General features: G+C 34.4%; 1 protein-coding gene across 1 annotated transcript in view; it reads right to left on the bottom strand.

The window, feature by feature from the left end:
• The window catches only part of LOC150077103 (tRNA (guanosine(18)-2'-O)-methyltransferase TARBP1), a 110,351-nt gene that overhangs the window by 79,123 nt on the left and 8,595 nt on the right, over positions 1-22,633 (bottom strand). The window contains exons 2-6 of the mRNA XM_090385785.1: positions 16,671-16,734; positions 15,303-15,466; positions 11,922-11,974; positions 10,560-10,660; positions 3,378-3,513 (exon numbers count right to left, since the gene is read on the bottom strand). Of these exons, the coding sequence (XP_090241911.1) occupies positions 3,378-3,513; positions 10,560-10,660; positions 11,922-11,974; positions 15,303-15,466; positions 16,671-16,734 (518 nt within the window). The remainder of the gene's footprint in view (positions 1-3,377; positions 3,514-10,559; positions 10,661-11,921; positions 11,975-15,302; positions 15,467-16,670; positions 16,735-22,633) is intronic.

Below are 22,633 nucleotides of genomic sequence, written 5' to 3'. Positions count from 1 at the left end.
TCTAGGTGCACTGTGCGCACTGATGCAGCGATGGAAACTGTACGACAGAGTGTCCTTGAGGATCCATCTGCCTCTACCCGTCGTCGCTCTGCTCAACTAGGCATTGCCAGAACATCGCTTCAGAAGATTCTGAAAGGGTGGTCAGTCTTTCAGTGGCCACATTTTAATCTCCAAGGGATGCTCTATAACCTGTAAAAAAAGAAAATAAAAAAGATTAAAAATGAACAAGTTATGACTTTTTCAAACCCTTCAGTCTTTCAGTGGCCACCCTATATAATTGACTTAATCTGACACTTGAGTTTGTTTGATAGTAATTAGTTTCTTGAAATCTATTTTCACATTTTCATGATTTTTCATAATTTCTTAATTTAAAAAATTCACCCGTCCGTTATTCACATACTACCAAATCTTTTTCCAAGTACCACCGGTTGAGAAAAGCCACTGTAATGGATAATGTTAACCTAAGGTTCTTGTTGGGTGGCTAAACAGCTATTGCATGATCTATCTTAACCATTATAGTAGAGAGCTATCAAAGAAGGGAGGGATGGTAACTCTGCTGATGTTTCTATTTGCCAATTTTTCACAATTCTTTTGGATGTGGAATGCCTTAAAACTGCCCGTCCCTTTTGCTGCTGTGTTACATTCAGAATTCCGGGGTCACGAATAAAGAAAGCATGGCTCTCAGAGAAGATATTATGTGCAACACCACTCTGGAGGATGTTACCATATTTTGTGTATTGGATGTGTTTGCCAATCTGAGTTCAGAGCATCTGAGCATTTGTCCATTTAATATTTCCCTCAGTTGTAGTAAAGGTTGTAGATCAAATCTCTCATCTGTTTTAAGTTTTTGTCACCTTTAAACTGAACACTATTATTTTATTTTGTCAATATAATAATGGTTCCCTTATCTCAAAGATCAAAGGGAAATATGAACTGGGTTCAATCTGAGAAGTTTGTCTCACTTGGGGAGGAGGAATTGTATAAAAACTGTTCTATTAATAGTTTTGCTAATCATCTTTGTAGGGTATTTGTTATAGCTCAATATGATCTAATGTGGTTCAGCTCTTGTTTTAGATTATCAGGTATGTAGACTTAAGTGCTCTGAGGATTATGTTACCATATACCTATCTTGACAAGTATAATAAAAAAAAAGCAAGATGCACTTTCAACACAAAAAACATTTATCAGTATTCATATATTTAAAACTTCAATACTAATGCATAATTAATATCTTTGCTTTTATGGTGCAAATCAAATATTAGTTTTTTTAATAACAAAATAATGGAATATATAACAGTTATATGTAACAGTAAAATACAGTGGTTTCCAAAATTAAAGGAATAAAAACTTACTGGTTAGTTTTGTCAAGCTAACTGTATAAACGATTTGTTCCTTTAATTTTGGAAAGTGTAGTAATAATTCTGAAAGAAAAGAAAAAATAGTAACAGTTAACATGCTTTTACATTTCCAATTTTACCTTGTTCTAATCTGAAATACTATAGTTAGAAACATTTTTGATTTTATCATACTGATAATTTTTTAATTAGACATTTATTTATATAGAATTCAATCATGAAGGAAAAGAACAGCAATATAAGTTAATATAATAAGAAAAAAATACCTTAGCCAATATTAACTTATTATAATAAAATAATTGGATAATATCATAGCACCCTAATAATTACAAACAAGTTAGATAATGTATATGCTACATTACATTTCATGTGCATTTTATTATTAAAAAAATTGTCCATATCATACTCAACAACGGCCATGAAATGGGATTTATGTATCTATTCTTCTTAAGAAGGAAAAAAGTGTAGATTATAAATGGGTTAACTTAACTATTTAAAAATTAGTATAGGATCTCTAATATAAATTTTATCTATGTGGTATGATCGAAAAGTTCAGGGACTGACTTCATATCTTGAAATCGCAGCATCATGGTAAATTTCAAATTTTTTGTTAAAACAGCTAATCCAACTGCAGTCAATCTGAATTAGCATACACTGAATAGAAGATGTTTGTGCTTTGTTGCATTTTAAAATGAGTGATTTTACTCAGCAGAAACTTTGCATCAACTTCTGCTTAAAATTAGGGAAAGTGCAACAGAAACCCATGTAATGTTAAGAACAGCTTTCAGAAAAGATGCCATTTGAAGACTTTTCAGTGGTATACAAAATTTAAAGAGGGCTGCTTGTCCATTGAAGAGGCTCCCCCCCCCACCACAACTGCTCTTCAAAAACAAATGATTTGATCACTTGTGCTTGTGATCTGACCAAGAATGATTGATGTTGTTGTTGTTAAAAATGGTATTTATTATAGGATATATAATCAATTTTAACACAAGATTTGGGAATATGATGCATTTTAGCCAAGTTTAAACTGTGCTGATGACCCTCACTTTATTTCTTCCATTATTGTTGGTGACAAGTCATTGATGTATGGTTATGACAGAGAAAAAAGGACCCAGTTTCTTCAATGGAAGACCCATAAAAGCAAGAAAATCTTGATCAAATGTAAATTCACGCTTATTGTATTTGACTCATGGGACATTATTCATTTTGAATTTGTCCTGCATAGTCAAACAGTGAACCAGGAATACTACAAAACAGTTCTACAATGATTACACGAAGCTGTTCAGAAAAATGGCTGGAAAAGTGGGCTTCAGGGAACCGGCAATTGCATTATGACAATGTTCCTATACATCCTGCTTACTATCCAAGAATTTCTCGAAGAGAAATTGGAACTGGATTTAAAACTTTCCCAAGAACCAAAATACATATGCTGAAAATTTGGTGTTGATTAGACTTTATCTCAATAATGCCCAGACATCTAAAATACTTTCATTTACACAATCCTATCAAAAGTTATGGAACAACCCTCTAATTGCAGTAAACTGTGTGTGACCATGAAATATGCAAATATTTTGACCTATAGATGTGCTCAGCAATTAGACTAGAATTTGCTTCAAGTGTGTATGCTGAATGATGGGCATACAAAAATAGCCAGGTTTCAGAGTAAAATAACAGTTGAATAGGAAAATGATAATCAATAACGAAATGAGATGAATATAGTTTGAGAAAATAACAATACTCTGCATTATGTTTTTCTGTCTTTAACATTTATGTTATCCATAAGTTGACCAAAAATTACTAGTATTATTTTTAATTGCATAACATCACCAAGAAGGTGAATATACAATATACATTAAAATTCAAAGGCGTAATATAACATTATATATGAATAACAGATTCAGCATGTCTCCTGAAAACAAACATTAAACAAAAATTTTACTATATACAGATATGCAAGTATATAAAAACATTATGCTCTTCATGCACAAAACAAATTATTTGCTGGGAAAACTTCCTAACCTTATTTCTTCTAATGTAGAAATATCCCATGATGGAGTAACTGGCATCTGTGCAAGTCCATAACTGATGTACAAAAGGGAAACTCCATTCCATGACTGACCATGAACAAAATGCAAAATATTCCTGAAAAACTGGGCTATATAAAATGGAAGAGGCAAAATAAATTACATATAAAGTTTAATTTAACAAAATATGGATGCATTGACAATAATCAGTTGCCAAAATTTATATAGTACTTAGTCTTATATTAAAATGGATTGCACGTCAGAAAAATAAAGTTCAGAGAAGGATCTCTCTCTCTCTCTCTCAAAAATATAATTTAATGATTTGAACCAAAAATAAAAAAATAAAAAGCAGAAAACCTAAAAATAATCATGACACAAGCTATCTTTTATATTGATGGAACATTAACAATCAAGCATTTACTAGGACCTGCTCAGAGGGGGTACCTGCTTGTAAACATTAACCTTGTTTTTTGCACAAAAGCAACTAAGGTTGTAAGGAATCACTGTACAGTGGTACCTCGATATACGAGTGCCCTAATATACGAGTGTTTTGAGATACGAGCGGCCGAGCGAGCGATATTTTGCTTTGAGATGAGAGCAAGATTTGAGATACGAGGAATCGCACACTACACCGCTGCACATGACTCCAACATGCGGGGCGCATGTTGGGGTCGTGTGCAGCGTCTAACAGTTTCTCCCACCTCAGACTAGACCTCAGTCTGTGTGCTTGTTTCCCTCGTTTTCGTAGCATTTTTGATAAGTTGGGTTCGCGTTTTTTGCTTTTTGTACATTTACAAAACATTATCAAATTTATTTTTATAACCATGGGTCCGAAGAAGAAGATGATGTCTATTGAATTAAAGTGTGAAACCATAGAAAAACATGAGCAAGGTGTGCGAGTAATTGACTTGGCGAGGAGGTATGGGCGTAGCACATCAATGATATGTACTGTGCTTAAACAGAAGAAGTTGATAAAGGGTATAATGCCAGCCAAGGGCGTTACAATAATTTCTAAGCTCCAGACCTCTCTCCATGAGAAAATGGAGAAACTACTGATGGTGTGGGTGACAGAGAAGCAGCTTCAAGGAGGATTCTTAACACAAAGTATCATATGTGAGAAGGCACGAGCGATTTACGGTGATTTGCTGAAGCAGATCCCACACACTTCCACAAACGAGGAATCGGAAGACTCGTTTAAAGCCAGTCGGGGCTGGTTTGACAACTTTAGGAAAAGGACCAGCATTCACTCCGTCGTCAGGCATGGTGAGGCAGCAAGTTCGGATGTGAAGGCAGCTGAGGTTTACATCAAAACGTTTTCCGAACTGATAGAAGCCAGAGGATACATCCCTCAGCAAGTCTTCAACTGTGACGAGACAGGGCTTTTCTGGAAAAGGATGCCGAATAGGACTTACATAACGGCAGAGGAGAAGACGATGCCAGGTCACAAACCCATGAAGGATAGATTAACTCTAGCACTTTGCGCCAATGCGAGTGGCGACTGCAAAATCAAGCCTCTGCTAGTATACCATTCGGAAAATCCCAGAGCCTTTAAGTCACATAAGATTTTAAAAGAAAAACTACAAGTTATGTGGAGGGCAAATCCAAAGGCGTGGGTCACCAGGAAATTCTTTGTGGAGTGGATAAACCTGGTGTTTGGCCCTTCTGTTAAAAAATATCTACAGGAAAACAACCTACCCATGCAAGTCCTTCTCGTCCTCGACAATGTCCCTGCTCACCCAACAAATCTCGAAGATGATTTACTCGAAGAGTTCAAGTTCATAAAGGTTCTCTACCTACCACCCAACACCACTCCTATCCTGCAGCCCATGGATCAGCAGGTGATTTCTAATTTTAAGAAGTTGTACACCAAGCACATTTTTCGGCGCTGCTTTGAAGTGACGGAGAACACAAACCTTACCCTTCGAGAGTTCTGGAAGGACCACTTTAACATCATGATATGCCTAAGAATTATTGATCAGGCCTGGCTGGGTGTTACAACGAGGACCTTAATATCTGCATGGAAGAAGCTGTGGCCTGAGGCTGTAGCTGAAAGGGCTTTTGAAGGATTGGAACCCGAAGTGTCAGTGGTAGAGGAGATTGTTTCTCTGGGAAAATCCATGGGTCTGGAGGTGGATGAGAGAGATGTGAACGAACCTGTCGAGGAACAGACTCAGGAGTTGACAACCGAGGAGTTACACGATCTACATTCGCAGCAGCATATGGTGGTTCAACGAAAAATTAGTTTTGAAGAGGAGCCAGAGATGGAGAAGGTTATCTCTACAAGAAATATAAAGGATATCTTGGGAATGTGGGAGAATGTTGTAGAGTTCGTGGATAAAAATCACCCCGAAAAAGTTGCAACTGGTCGTGCATCGGAGTTGTTCAGCGAAACTTGCCTAACACATTTCCGCAATATCCTGAAAGGGAGGAAGAAACAAACCTCCTTGGACAGTTTTTTAAACAATCTGCAGGTGAAAATGAGCAAAGCGTGACAAAAAAGTGAAGACCGATGACGAAAATTATACGCTTCCGTAAGCACTTCACCTTTTCTTTTATTATGTTTCTATAGAATATGTATTTGTTATTTATAAATAAATGTTTCTTCTTGTAAATACAGTACATTTTTCTTATTCAAAAACACTTAACAAAAACAACTGAGGTGGTTTTTTGGGAGCTGGAACGGATTAATGGCATTTCAATTAATTTCAATGGGGAAAATTGCTTTGAGATACGAGCAATTTGACATAAGAGCAAGGTTACGGAACGAATTAAACTCGTATGTCGAGGTACCACTGTATTTTGTCTGTAAATGGCATGTATTCTACATGTGGTTTACCAGTTCTGGATGAGCTGAGTTTTCAGAAAAAAAATTCAAGACTGAATAAGTTGACCATAGTGTGAAAAAAAATTCCTCTGATCTTGATGGGATTTGACTCTGATTTTTTCACATGGTATAAAGGAGAGTGATCTTAACCACAGTATTCTACAATAGTACTTGTGTGTGTGTTCAATACTCAGTTTGTCTGTTTTGATGGTTGAGAAACCAGAGTTTCTGTGGAACAAAAACTATGCAACCCTCACCAAAGACTGACTAAGTTGGCTACAGCATGAAAAATTAGGCCCTTTCCATATGGCATGGAAAGAGAGAGTGTTCGTAATCACTGTCACTAGTTACATTACCGTTAGAGTAAATAAAACATTATTATTTCATTTTCCCAAAATAGTTAAGTTACTTAACAGTTTGTGATTTTAAAAATAAATAAATAAATAAGAGAAAGTTTGGAAATGTTCATTAATGGCATGTCCATTTATGAATATTTCTAAACTTGCCCCCCCCTCCCCACAACCTGGTCAGTACTTAAATTGTTAGTATGCAATTGAAATTTCTATATTTTTAAGTGATTCGGGGTTAGCATGTACGAACCTTGAAAGAAAACCTGTTAGTTACTTGGCAATATTTTCCTGGATCATCTTTGCCACTCACAAAAGGTCTTCCAAGTTTCCTATCAGTTTTCATTTGTCCTCCGTCCCACTTGAACCCACAAACATGATAACTTGTTTGGAACATTATATTCTAAACAAGTTATTTAGTCAGTGCTGCTGTAGCTCAGTGGGACAGCACAAGGGTACAGAAGTACATAAACTGGAGCAACTGGTTCAAGGCTACATGATTACTAAATACAGTAATTTCTTGTATTCCTTCTATCGTGTGAGCTCCTCTGACCTTATATAGTCATTCAGGAGCATAAAAATTTTAAAAAATTTTTAAAATTTTTATCATGGCTTGTAGATCCTCTGATAATATGAGGAATGAACACATTTATTATGCCTACACCGACACAGCCTGTCCAGCAATTAAGGATTCAAACAATATCTATATCCACCAAAAATTGTTATGGTATAATGGCATAAAAGAAATTAATTCCTTGCACAACCTGTTAGTATGCTTTTATTTCCGGCATTTTATTTTATTAATACTTTAAGCAGGAAGAGCATGGCAGATTTTTTAGAAAGGTGCAAACATAATTTACATCAATAATGACTTTGAATAAGTCTTCTTTGTAGGAGTTATCCAACAAGATTAATTCTAATTATTCACACCATGATAAAATCTTTTCAGCAACGTGTTACAGCATCTTTACTGGGGCCTTGATAACTGAACAATAAAAGATTTTACTATGGTGCAAAATAGTCGAAGTAATTGGAATTAATCTTGATGGATAACTCTCAAAAAGAAAACAACTCATTCCAGGTTTGGTAAAAACAAATTATGTTTGTAACTTCTCTGGATATATATATATAGAATTGACATCAGCAAGGGAACCGCATTATTCACCCTTTACTTCAATGGAGTTAATACTGAATACCAGAAGAGATATTCATGATCCACTCTACAGATCAAGAAACAGATTCAGCAGAAGCCTACAAACTAAAATTTCTAAGCACAATATGTGGCAAACTATTATTTTGTTCTGAGATAAAGGCATAGAAAGCACTATAAAAGTCTACAATCAGCTGAACAGAAGGTACAGAAGTATCTTCAAAACTAACATGCAATCCAATCAATCCATACCATTTAAAGTTTTTTTGTTATTAAAGAAAAATGTGTCCATACCAAACTGTATAGAGAAAACTGACAGAATTGCATGAAAATTGAAGTTTTAAAATCCCAGCACTTTCAAGATTTGTAAGGAACCTGCCGTTCAGACAGACCTGTCTTACATCAGAAATACTTTCATTTATAAGCAATATTCATATAGACTGCTAACCAGAACCATTACCAAAGCAATAACACAAGTTTCATAGTGTAAAAATAGTCACAATTGTCAAATACCATGAGCAATAAGCACATATATTTCAGCCAGATCTGTGAAACAACTTCTGAATTACCTCCCTCCTTCTTATTGCACGTACCAGTACAATTAAATAACTGCAATAAAATATACATCAACCAGCGAGAGATTCCTGTTCAGAAAGTCAAATTATATGAGTTAAGGCACAAAAGAATTGATACATCAGATCTGGTAATCTATATGTGGCAATCCACAAATGGGATTTTAGTAGCATAAAAGCATTATCCACAGTAGATACCACAAGGTGGGGAGGGGGATACAAGAAAGAAAGGGCTTGACAGAAAGGAACAGTGCTCAGTAAAACATGTAATAGTCATTAATTAACTGATCTGTGCAACTGCTATCCTGTTAATGCCGTACCAACTTCAGCAATAATAAACTGATTCATTTCCATGCAATGGAGTATGCTTGCCTAGTTCATAAATTTTTCCAACACATGATGATTTTCAGTTTGTATTAATATTGATTTGTTTATTGGATAATAAAAAAAAAAAATATATATATATATATCTACGCTGTTTGTCCCAGTTAAGTGTCAGCAGCATGGATGCAACACTTGTTGTTCCTCCATGTTGATATACCCAGCTGAATTTTTACAAGCTGGATGGCCAGGTCTGATGCTCTTGGTTTTATTTTGGTGTTTCCTTCCACCCAACATCAATGCAAATGTCTATTGCATTTAATAGTCATGGGCTTGAACCCCGGTCCACTCAAAGAGCACATGCCACTGCACTTTCGTTCCTGATCACTCAGCTACGAGGCACCTCCGTAGCCAGGTGGGCAGGAGCAACAGTGCATAGCCCATGCTTCTTAATTAGACCGGGGTTTGAGCCCGTGACCACCAAATACAGAGGATGCGGAAAGGTCAGGGAATGACCACCGCATATCTCTGGAGCAATATGGCCTTAGTTGCTAATGCTCCTAAAAACCAAATAACAAACAAACAAACTCGGCTACGTCATAGCTGATTTGTTTCTTGGATATTAACAATAACATTTATTCTGAATTCTTCCATGATGGCTGACTCATTAATCAGGTGTATTTAATGGAAATTCCAAAAACGAAAAGAATTCTGTATGGATTCTTTATCATGGCAATACACTAACTTAAAATGAATTTTCTAAAAGACTGTCTTCCCACCCTCAGGTTTTTTTTTTTTTTGGAATTCTTTTAGTAAAACAGGAAATCATGCAGTTTGTTCATTCCACTTATTTACTAGATTCTAATCTCCCAAAAACTTTTTCATTCTTAAGTTAAAAAATCAATATGAAAAAGATTCTTGAACAATAATGACATTACAAAGAAGGTAGTGGATGTTCCAAAGAATGCTCAAAAGAAACAAATATTTGAAACATTGGGCAGCATCATTAGTAAAGTACAGGATGAGTGAAAAAAATCCCTTTACCCCTGCCCCAAAAAATTGTAATACACTGATGTTTAACAATTGCAGTTTCTGTATTACAGTAGTTTCACTTTCAGGTTCACTGATACAGTTTTATCTTTTATTAAAGGTAGTTATAATCACATAAACAATGACTGACTAATTTGTATACTGCAGTGAAAAAGGATGGTAATGAGCATATAGGCATACAATGTTGAAAGATATCCTGACTAATGTCATGCAAATTTGATGAATATGATGCACCACCACAGATGACAATATTACACTAGGAAAAGAATCTAATTGAAGCTGGTTCCATAAAGGAACAGACCAAGAGCAGGAAGACCATCACTGCTAGAGCAGTCCGATTATGCAAGCATAATTGCATCCGTGGAATGTTCACCAAGAAATTGCTTCAAGAAAGAGTCAACATCACAGGAACTTGGAGTTCCCATGCATATGAAAGATCATAAAAAAAAAAAACTTGGTATATTGCCCTGCAGAATGCTTTTCGTGCTATAATGCTAACAATGCTGCATTGAATCGCAAAGCACATGCAGAGTTTAATCCTCTGCTATGAAAATGATGGTGCTAATACAGATACCTTAGAGTAGTTTTCTTTAGTAACATTTCTCCAGTCACACTTGTCAGTCATTACTTTCACTACAAACAACTAATATATTTCGTGGGAGGATAAAGGGACTTTATCCCCCACCAAATATGTTAGTGCAGTTTATTCATTCCACTTATTCACATTCTAATCCCCCCAAACTTTTTTTCATTCTTTAAGTTGCTATATACATGAAAGGGTATATTTCTCGTTACTTTATGGTTACAACTGGCATTATGGTCTTAAGTGTAATATACAAATATTATTATAGAAAAACATTTAAAAAATGAGTTTTTTATATATTAATTAATATACTGTATATTATACTCTTACCCTGACCATTCCTACTGGATAAAAAAGAACAACAAGATTTCATAAACTTTACAAGGTTTGTACCAAGAGCCACACAGTTGTCTGGTGATTCAGAAGTTGTCCTGAAATTTTAAATATGCTAAATTCATATCTAAAAATGATTCATATTATATGCTATCTTCACCCAGAAGGGGTGAAGATAGCACATCAAAAACTCATAAAACTGAAAGACCCAAATTATTCTAATAAACAACTTATGACTTGCAAAACTACTCAAGTAAGAGTCTATGTGTAGTTAGAAAGGCAGAGAGAGAGAGAGAGAGAGAGAGAGAGAGAGAGAGAGAGAGAGAGAGATATATATATATATATATATATACATATATATATATATGATAATCTTGAACCAGCAATTAATGTGCAACAATTTCACTGAGCGGATAATCAAACCAGGTGCAACCACTGCTAGGTTAATTTATATGTTTAAACATACTTAAAAGGATTAGAACTTCTCATAATACAAAATGGATAATATGCTACTATTAAAATTTACTAGTTTACTATTTAATTTAATAGTAAAATTTACTATTAAAATTTAATAATTTTGAAATTTTTAAACAATTATAATTATCCTTTAGTATATTTTTAACCTTTAACTTTTATTACCTAATATATTAATATGACAAAATTATGAAACAAAATATGTAGACAGATCTATTACACTGTATTTTATATCCAATCGTAAATTTTAAGCTTTTTTCAAGCTTACTTTTTAAACTATATGAATTAAAATGTAAGCTTGTTATTTTGTTATTTGGTTTTTAGGAGCATTAGCAACTAAGGCCATATTGCTCTGGGGATATGCGGTGGTCATTCTCTGACCTTTCCGCATCCTCCGTATTTGGTGGGCATGGGCTCGAACCCCGGTCTAATCAAGAAGCATGTGCTACGCACTGCTGCTCCTGTCCACCTGGCTACGGAGGTGCCTAAAATGTAAGCTTATTCAAAATTAAGTAAGCTTCGATTACACTGAAATCATGTATGCAGTTTTTGAAATAATGTATATATTTAATGGAAGAGTTGAATTTTTATTAGTAAGAAGTAAAAAAGACAATTAGTGTGAGATAGGTATAGTTTAGAATATATGAGAATAATATTAAAAATCTTGTAATGAAAAAATTACGAACAGTTTAAAATTTTTTTTTAAAATGTGACTTTATAATAATAAAAAAGATTTAATTATTTCTTTATACATATAGAATTAATTATATGTACAAAGTTATACTAGCTTGTTTAAAGCTAGTAAAACTTGGCTTTCAATGGTTTAGCATAACTTAAAATATGTTAATTACAAGCACAGAAAAGGAATTGGAAATTGAAATTTACCTTGCAAAAAGTGAAGGATTATTCAGAACTTCAAATAGTAAAGAGAGCATCTCCTAAAAAAAAGGGGGAAAACATTTTACATTTAAAAGATAAGGGAATGAGAATGTGCAGAAACAATATTCTAAAAGTGAAAATTGTGAGGAATGGGGAAATTATACAAGCTTGAAACAATCTCAGAATACCAGAAGAATGCTGAAATTAAAATGAAATTATTCTTAATATTAAAACAAAATTAAAAATGAAGCTTTGTGAAAAATATATTATGTTTTATATAAAAGGAGAAATATATTATTTTTACACAATGAAGAGTAATACATCAGTTATAAATTCTGAATTATAGGCATAGGTGATGTGGCAAACATCTTAACAAAATTCACTTCCCTTCCAGACTTTATGGAGGGTACCTGGAGTTAACTGGATAACCGATAACAATTCTTTCCATTAGTTCATTGGTGGATTGTGGCAATGACATCTCTATAATGAAACCTCCCACACAAAAACTGAGTGGAGACAGTCTGGATGACAAGAATGAGGAGGCTACAACCAAACCAACCACCTGGGAATTGTTAATTTAGACAATCTCTCACTTGTATTAGGTAACGGAGTGGCTCCATCTTGTTGAAAAATGATTCTTCTTACCAAGTCATTGTCAGTGGTTTGCACTAACAAAAAAAAACAAAAAAAACAAGCATGTGTATCCTGTACACACAAAAGATGTTTTATTTTATATGAAAACATCCTTAGGAAATGTTTAAATCAAAACCATTTAAATTTTTAAAATCAAACAGCTAGAACCAAAGTTATGAACGATATAACATTTTATGTTCATGCCCACTACTTACTCTACGGAATCAACATTAGTGACCGAGTTAAGTGTCATTAGCTTCATTTCCGTCTTGCATTTTTCGTACCAACTGGTCTTGCTTCAGTCCAAAAATTTTAGTTAATACCGCCAAAGATGTTTTCACATCAAAAAACATTGAAAACCACTATCTGTGGGCAAAACGTGTGTTATCATAGCGGTGCCAGTTATAAAAATATCAGCATCAGAGCAGAAAAATATCAGCATCAGAGCAGAAAAATATCTGCAGCAAAGTGGAGGACATCTAAGTGACAAAAGTTTTCATACATAATTTGTAACAATAAATATATTTTCAAGTTCTGAAAACCTTTCACATTTGATCCATAAAAACAAGTTATCACCATATAAAATCCCTCCAAGACTTTTGTGACACCCTTTAAACTACTTGATTACTTTATTATATGTGTTCAAAGATATTTTCAGTTTATAAAGAACATTAAAAATATTTGTTCAACACATTCCTTGTTATCTTCAGAACCAATACCATGATATTAAAGACCTATTTCACATACCTACACATAACAGCCATCTTCTACAGAAGACATATATTATATAAAAGTACTGCACCATGGTTTCTAAATTAATTTTAAAATTTAAAAATGTAACTGATCTTATTTTTTACCAATAAAAATAATGTGCACATGTTTTATTTGCATTTAATGTTTCTAAAAATTACTTTAAAATTTTCTTCATGGAATTATACTTAAATATATAGGAATTAGCCCAAGTCGAAATCCAATATTTGAGATTCAAGTAATAGCCTATGCAAATAGAGAAACAAGGTCAAATTACTTAAGAGAGCTGTGTTTTGTACCATTAAAAATATAATTTGTAATTTTATTCTTTTGAGTCTGACTAGCACCTCCTTCATTTTCAACTGTTGGCTTTCCGTAATAATAAAATAAATTTCTGTTTATACTCTGATATGACCCTAGCAAACTAGAGGAGTTCATAACTTTATCGTAATTGTTTTACTGCAGTCAATATATAAGTGCAACAGTTTAACAATGGATTTTACATTTGTGACAGCAAATAAGCCTGACCCTGTAAAGTGTGTATTGCATCAACATATTTCACCCAGTGTGTGTGTGAGAGAGAGAGAGAGAGAGAGAGAGAGAGAGAGAGAGAGAGAGAGAGAGAGAGAGAGAGAGAGAGAGAGAGAGAGAGAGAGACTTTATTGCCAATACCAGTAAGAATATATATACAAGTTACAAAGCAACCAGATTTTCATTATCCCATTAACCTTTTGTGGTCTGATATCCCACTCAGTGCACCCATCAGTGTTTCTGATTATGAAAATTTGTTGTCCTGTTGTGCCGGCCCAATTACTGTACTACTATCTATTTACATTTCATATAAACTAGCTGAACTATCTATAAACTATCTATTTAAACATGCAGTCAAGATCTTGTGAAGACCTTTCTAATGGTGAAATTTAGAAATTGTTTGACCTTTCTGAAGAAATTGAGTGGGAAAAAAAAAAAAAGAAACTCTTACATATAAGATAGTTTCCAACTGTTCCACATGGCGTAATTGGGTTTCAAGTTCACTAAATATAAATTAAAGGAGTTTTTTTTTTTTTTTTTTGGAGTTATTATCAACATAGGACTAAAATAAACTGATATAAAGAAATACTGGTCTGAAGTAGATAAACAGAATTCGATTTTTCAAGAATGTGTTTAGCAGGAAGAGATTTCTGCAGATATTGCATCTCTGCCATCCACAAAGGGATAAACAAAGGAATTCAAAGTAGGTACACTAAAGTAAAAAAATCTGGATGGATAGTTTTATGAATACTTTCTTCCTGGAGGAAAAATACTGCATTGGAGTTCTTAAACTGTTTTGTCATGCTGTTTTATATATTAGCTAATGTAAACCCAAAAATAAATAATTTTTGAACACTACATTTTAACTAGTCATATTATTTTTATTGTTAGAGCTTTTTATTGTCTTCCTCTATGGGGAAGACAGTAAAAATAATGGTGGACTTTTTATTGTTAGAGCTTTTTATTGTCTTCCTCTATGGGGAAGACAGTAAAAATAATGGTGGACTGCTTAATACTATTAATATTTATTAATACTACAAACTTTAATTGCATCTGGCAGGAAAATTAGATGTCTAAAGCACTTTATAAAGTGTTTACGTATTTTTTCTCTACATGAACTGCAAAATGTAATTAATATAATGATCTGGAGGTACACTTATTTAACCTTTAGCTACATTCAAAGAAGAATTTTAAATTTTACTCATGATAAAAAAATTAATTTTAAATGAGAGAACCAAACAATAGAATGATATAAATACTTCATTCAATTTCTATAAAACTGCTATGTGGAAAATGTATTTTGAAATCATAGTAAGAAAATGTTTCATTTATTATAAATTCTTCAATATAAAATACTATTTAGACTAATAAAATATTAGTGCAGAAAGCCTTAAACTATGCAAAATTAAAAAAAAAAAAAAAAATGTAAAATACTATATAATCCTTATCTTTGTAAAGCAGCAGCTCTCTTACCTTATCTGTATTTTGAATAAAAATGGGAACAGTGTTTAAATCCAATTTTAAAACCTCAGACACAGCCCATTTCACAACAAACTTGCTTTCATGCATGAACATTCTTCGAAAAAGCATCAATAACCAGGATGTATGAAGATAAACTTTTCTATCCTGTGATGTTTCTATAAAATATAGAGATTAACATATTAAGAGTGCATAATAGATTGCTGAATGCCATAATGGTTCTGATTTTCTTCAATTTCCAAGGTATATTAGAAATACGGATATCATTAATTGGAATTTTGTTTTGAGAACTGATTCACATCTGCACTGGGTACCTCAAAAGTCCTTACTCGTGGGGGAAATGTATTACGGCACCTTGCTTTAAGCTACACACCAAGTAGCAATGTTCTAAACATTATGCATTATTGTCAAGCAGGTGTTGCTATTCACTGTTTTCAAAGTCCTAAAATTCTTTCCCCATGGGCTGTACAATAAACCATAACTCTGGAATTGTTCTGTACATGATCTTTCATCTAATGAAGCTGTGTAAACACATGATCATAAATAAATTTCTCTTTATTTTCTAGACAGCCAAGGCTAGAAGGCTCAAACTCAAACAAATATAAATAACTCAGTTACCTGTAATAAGAAAAACAAACATTCATATCCTTATGAGTAAGGACTTTTGAAGCACCCCACAAACAAAATAATTATAATAACTTGTACACTTTATATGGTTTAAAAATCATTGAGATTCATGTTGCTCTGATCTAGCAATAAAACAACCCAAGCAATGAGATATACTTCAAAAAAATACAAATGCCTATCTGGTAATGTATTTTATCCTGTTCCTGGCCATGAACTCCACAGGATAACATTTGCCTGAGGTTTGGCTATATTGTACTCTCCTGAAAGAACTTTTCATTACCAAACTGTGAATGGTGGTGAATCAACTGACTTGAGGATAGAGGTGGAGATTCCAAGATAAGTGTTCGTATTTGTCATGATGTCTCAATCATGCATGGAGGATACAGTGATATTGTTTCCATCACACACACATATAGTATCTTACTGTCTTGTAAAGCCAAAGGCAGCATCAAAACAGAAAACTTTTCTTGCTAATCATGAATCATTCAATGATCTTAGCACTAAAATTACAGAAGAATATGAGAGTAGTAGTTTCTAACCCCCCCTGTAGTATTTTAGGTAAATAGGGCTGTGAACTTGTGGCACCTGAATCATTTTCCTTATTTCCCAGTAACACAACTGATTAAAGCAGGTGCCACTTGGCATATTATGTACAAATAAATATGGCATGGAATGCCCTATTCCCATTATTATCTTAATAATCTTGGTATTATTGTGTATATTGAAAGAACTTACCATTGTTGTATGTGTCCTTCAATAAGGAATCAAACTTCATTAGCATAGGTTTTATTACATGAACCTAAAAAATAATGATACATTTATAAATAATAAATATAAAAAAAAAAAAAATAAATAAATAAAACACACAGGCAAGCAAAATATTAAAAATCAAGAGTGTTAATAAAAAAATTTAACTTCCATCAACTTTCAATATCCTTTATATGAGTTTGCTTGTGTTAGTGTATTTCAACTTTTAGTTTTGAGTATACACAAATATCAAAACTCAGAATATTATGGAATAATGTAGTGAATATACTCTGAATATACAATGCAGACAAAAAAAAATACAGTGCAGAATTTTTTAAAAATATGTGAAGACAAAACTAAAACTGTATAAAATAAGAAATCCTTTTTATTTTATACAGTGAAAAAGCTTTAGCAAATAAGATATCTGAATGGTACAAGGGCTTCAAATATAGGTAAAATATCAACAAAGGTGATGCAAGGGACACCTTCCTTGTCAAAAATTTAAAAATTTACTGCATGTGTCCTTTCTCCTGCATTAGAAGCATTATTCAAACCAATCATTAAACTAAAGAAAATCTCTCAAGTTGGAATTATCATATGGTAGTTTCCAAGCCATCATATCTGATATTTTACACGTTACCAAGATTTAGACAGCAAATTAGAAACAAGAGCTGAACTTTCTACAGAACTGGTTGAAATTGGTGATCATGATCCAGTATTTCTAAAAGCAAGGTGATGAAATATGGTTCATCCTTATAATGCTCTATAAGTTAAAAACACACACATATAACTTATAAAGAAAAACAATGTTTGATGGCCGGTATTTTATCCTGAATATCTTTCTAAACACTTTATTCACCTAACATTCCACCATTTGATTTCTTTTTAACAAACTAAAGAACTCATTAAAAGTTAGTTAATTAATGGACTCAGGGGAGGTCCCCATGGACTGGAGATGTGCAAATGTATCCCCAATTCACAAAGGGGGAATCAAAGGATGACATGAGTAATTAAAGACCTGTTAGTTTAACTTCTGTTCCAGGGAAAATAATGGAGTCATCGGTTAATGAAGCACTGCAGAATATCTTGACAAGACTGCAGTTATAGTTCAGACACAGCATGGGTTTGTTAAGGGGAAGTCTTTTCTGACCAATTTGATAGGATACTATGATGTGTTCACAAAGGAACTGGATGCAAAAAATAATTTTAATATCATATACAGTCAAACTTGGTTATAACGAGCATCAAGGGGCCAACAAAATTTCCTTGTTATAACCGTTACTCGCTATATCCATGATAGCAGAAATGGGGGAACCCTTGGGACCTTTAAACAATGAACACTTCATATCAGTGATGAGTTAAATCTACTGCCTATTTTTTTTTAAATTCTCAATAACTTGATAAAACAGATAGATTCAAAAGATAGATATTAATATGCTTGTATAATTACAATACACTTAATAATAAACACAATTTATTTGTCTGTAATTTTAAAACCATACACTTAATACTAAACGCAATTTATTTCTCTGTAATTAAAAACAATACAATACTATTTAATAATAAACACAATTTCAATTAGTCTTTATTTATGAATCTTAAAATTGATGTTTGTTTTAAAGATTTCACTTTGATAAGTTTCCCCTTAAAACACAACATGTTAAAAGTCTCATTACTTGCCTCAGTTCCTTCAAAAAAATTGTCTATTGCACCTTGAGGTTATGAGATCGTCAGCACTGATTTTGATTCACTTTCAATTGTCATTATATCATCATCTTTACCATCGTTGTTATCATCTTTGTTGTTGAGCACAGCATTTACAATGTCACTCTCTGTAAGAAGACCACTAGTTAAACTACCTAGAAACCTTCCGTCTGATCAACGATCGCCAGTATGGATTCCGTCAGTGTCGATCCACTGGTGATATTCTGGCTTATGTTACCCATTTATGGACTAATTCAATGGAAAGGTTCGGTGAAACACAAGTAGTTGCTCTTGACATCTCAAAGGCTTTTGATCGTGTTTGGCATAAAGGTCTTCTAAACAAGCTTCCATCTTATGGTTTGCCAACTGTTTTTAGTAATTGGTTATTTTATGTATAGCTTTTTAGTAGAGGCATTTGATGCAAGAAAGCAAGCTTATGCAGCATCAGCCAAAAAAAAAAAAAAACCACTTCCACTGGTTATCCAGTTTTCTCTCTGATCGCTCACTGAGGGTGATGGTAGATGGCTCTCTGTCTTCTAACTTCTCCACTAATGCCGGTGTCCCCCAAGGTTCAGTTCTTTCCCCCACTCTTTTCCTCTTGTATATCAATGACCTTCTTCCATTGACTGGAAATCCTATCCATAGTTTTGCCGATGATAGCACATTGCATTCAACTTTCCATTTTGAGAAACCTTGTCCAGCTCAATCAGCTTCAAGTTCTCGAAAATCTGCTGCCAATTCCTTAAATGCCGATCTTCAGGTAATTCTCCAGTGGGGCAAAGACAACTTAGTTGATTTCAACCCTTCTAAAACTCAATCTTGTCTTATATCTCGCAAAAAGGATTCTTCTGCTCCTATGCTTATCTTTAGTGACACTCCGATTTCTAGGCAAAATGATATATCTCTTTTGGGGATTACCCTGACTTCTAATCTCTCTTGGCACAAGCATATTACAAATATTGCTTCCTCTGCATCTAAAAAACTTGGTTTTCTCTTTCGCTCTCGGCGTTACTTTTCTTCCAAACAGCTGCTCACTCTGTATAAATCGCAAATCCGCCCTGCCATGGAATATTGTTCCCACATCTGGGGTGGTGCCCCCAAAACCTCTCTCAGGCTTCTTGATTCCATTCAGAAGAGGGCAGTTAGGTTAATTAATGATTCATCTCTAACAGAGTCTCTCCACTCGCTTTCTCATAGACGCACTGTTTCTGCTGCATGCCTCTTCTACAGATACTTCCATGGGCACTGTTCTTCTGAATTGGCTTCTATAATTCCCGCTCTCTCTTTCAAAACAGTCCGAACACGTGCCGCCACCAGCCAACATCCATTTACTGTCCAACTTCAAACCCACAGAACCAACTTTTCATCTTCCTCATTTATTCATTCAACTGCCGTTTTCTGGAACAACCTTCCTTCATACGTATTTCCTGAAAATTACAATCTACAGAAGTTCAAGTCCAATATCAACAAATATCTTCTTTCGTCTTCTCAACCTCCAACCCAAGCACGGTACTAAGTACTATAGGTTATAATACCTCTCGTGTTTGGGGTTCTCATAAAAAAAAAAAAAAAAAAAAAAAAGTTAATAAGTTGTCATTGACTCGTACAAATTCATAGATGTTATCTGTAATAAACAACCTACAATGTTGTTACACAGCAACCATTCGGATAATGGTAAGTTGTTTTCTTAATTTCCATCATCTTCATCTACAACTGAAATTTTCATTTGAATTTAATTTCGATTTCTTGAAGCAATTCGATATGGTTGTCGAAGTAACATTGTTCCAGCATCATTCAATAAATTTATAGCATCCAATACCGATACAGACTTGGTAAGTTTCTGTTCTCTTTGACTGATCAGATGTAGAACTAGAAATCTTTTATAAAATCCTTTAAAACTGTTGATTAACACCTATGTCCACTGGTTGTAAAATTGATGCTGCATTGGGAAGCAGAAACACTAGCTTAATGTTGGACAAATTTTGAATCTGGGGATGTGCAGGGCAGATATCAACTAACAAAATATTTTTCTTATTATTGAATAGCTCCTTATTCCAATCATTTACATATTTCGAAAAATATCCGAAGTCATCCAAGCTTTCTTGTTTTCAGTGTAACCCACAGGAAGTTTCCTTACGTTTTTGAAACACTGAGATTTTAACGATTTTCCGATAACAAACAGTTTTTTTTTTTTTATCAGTTCCTGTCATATTTGTGCATATGAGCACTGTCAAGCGAGCCTTTGATTTTTTTTCCAACAACACATTTTCCCCCTTTTAATTTAAATGTATTGTCAGATGTCAAATTATAAAAAAGTAATTTCATCGGTGTTGTTGTAGTAAGTAAAGGGACCTGGGGGTGGTGGTGCAGGCAGATATGAAGTTCTCTGAGCAGTGCAGACGAGCTGCAAGAGTAGCTCATGGTGTATTGTCAATGATATATAGGAATTTTTCTAGCAGGGATAAGGAGGTGATTATTCCCTTGTATAAGGCAATGGTCAGGCCACACCTAGAGTACTGTATACAGGCCTGGAGGCCTCATTTCAGGAAGGATGTAAAGTTGCTGGAACGAGTACAGAGAAGGGCAACTAGATTGGTGAATGGGACAAAGGGGTTCTCTTACGAAGAAAGGCTTAAGTTTTGCAAATTACAGTGTCTGGAAACTAGGCACCAGCGGGGTGATCTGATAGAGGTGTACAAAGCCTTGAATGGTTTGAGCATGCTCAATGCTGATGGGATTCTTCCTCTAGCTCAGAAAAATCACCTGAGAGGGCATAAATTCAAATTGAGGAAAGACAGATGTAGGATAGATGTGCGGAAATTTGCCTTTAGCCAGCGGGTGGTTGGTGGGTGGAACAGACTTCCATCCCTTGTCGTGGAAGTTGATAGCCTAAATAAGTTTAAGGCTCAGCTGGACAGGTATTTCGAACGAACAGAGGGGTGAAGTGGAAGTGGTTATTTTTATTTATTTATGTTACTTTTTTTTTTTTTTTTTTTTTTTTTGGCTGATGCTGCATAAGCTTGCTTTCTTGCATCAAATGCCTCTACTAATGCTAATGCTAAAGTACTAATAGAGGCACGTGATGGAAGCAAGCGTATGAGCTTATGTAGCATCAGCAGCCCCCCCCCATAAAAAAAAACAAATCCACACAACCATTCCCTCTATAAGTTTGTCCAGTTCCTCCTTGAATTTATTTAAGCTATCAACTTCCACAACGACAGATGGAAGTTTGTTCCAGCAATTAACCACCCGCTGGCTAAAGGCAAATTTCTGCACATCTATTCTACAACTGTCTTTCCTCAATTCGAATTTATGCCCCCATAGGTTCATAATCTGAGCAAGTGGAAGAATCTCATCAGAATTCAGCATGCTCAACCCATTCAAGGCCTTATACACCTCAATCAGATCACATTGCAGGTGCCTAGTATCCAGCCGCTGAAATTTGCAGAACAATGTTAAGCCTTTCTTGGTAAGAGAACCCCTTCGTTCCCCTCACCAACCTTGTGGCCCTTCTCTGCACATACTCAAGCAACTCTATACCCTTCCTAAAATGAGGCCTCCAGACCTTTACGCAGTACTAAAGGCATGGCAATGACAATTGCCTTATACAAAGGGATAATCACCTCCTTTTTCCTGCTAGCAAAATTCCTGAATGTCATTGACAATACCCCATGACCTGCTCTGGCAGCCTGTCTGCATTGTTCAGTAAACTTCATATCTGACTGCACAATCACGTCCTGGTCTTTTTCATTTTCTACCACCCTAAGTGTAGTATCACACTGTTGGTATGTTCCTATAGGGTTACTTCTACCCATATGTAGTACTTTGCATTTGTCAATGTTAAACTTCAGTTGCCACTTCTCAGCCCATCTACCCAAATTTTCTGGATCTTGTTGCAGTAGTACAACTGTTGTAGATGTCTTCGCCATTGAAATCTTTCCTGATTTCTGCATAAATACGGTCAATCCATTCATTTGCCATTACTGGATCTGCAGATCGAGATTCTTCACTAATTTTTGCATAAACAGTGTTATGTAGGTTTTTAAATCGATTCAGCCAACTATTGTTACACACAAAATCGTCGCGTCCTAATTGTTTATCAAATTTTTCCGCTTGAGCCTTCAAGATCGGACCGCCTATTGAAAATTCAGCACTTCTTTGTGTGGTGAACCATTGAAGCAATGCTTCATCGTTTGTAACCTCGCACTTTCTAATTTTTTTTTTTTTTTTTCGGTTATGTTCTTTTC

The sequence above is a fragment of the Mastigoproctus giganteus genome, chromosome 12, assembly GCF_048544385.1.
Source record: "Mastigoproctus giganteus isolate SK-2022 chromosome 12, ASM4854438v1, whole genome shotgun sequence".
NCBI lineage: Eukaryota > Metazoa > Arthropoda > Arachnida > Uropygi > Thelyphonidae > Mastigoproctus > Mastigoproctus giganteus.
This window is presented reverse-complemented; position numbering and strand designations above follow the sequence as displayed.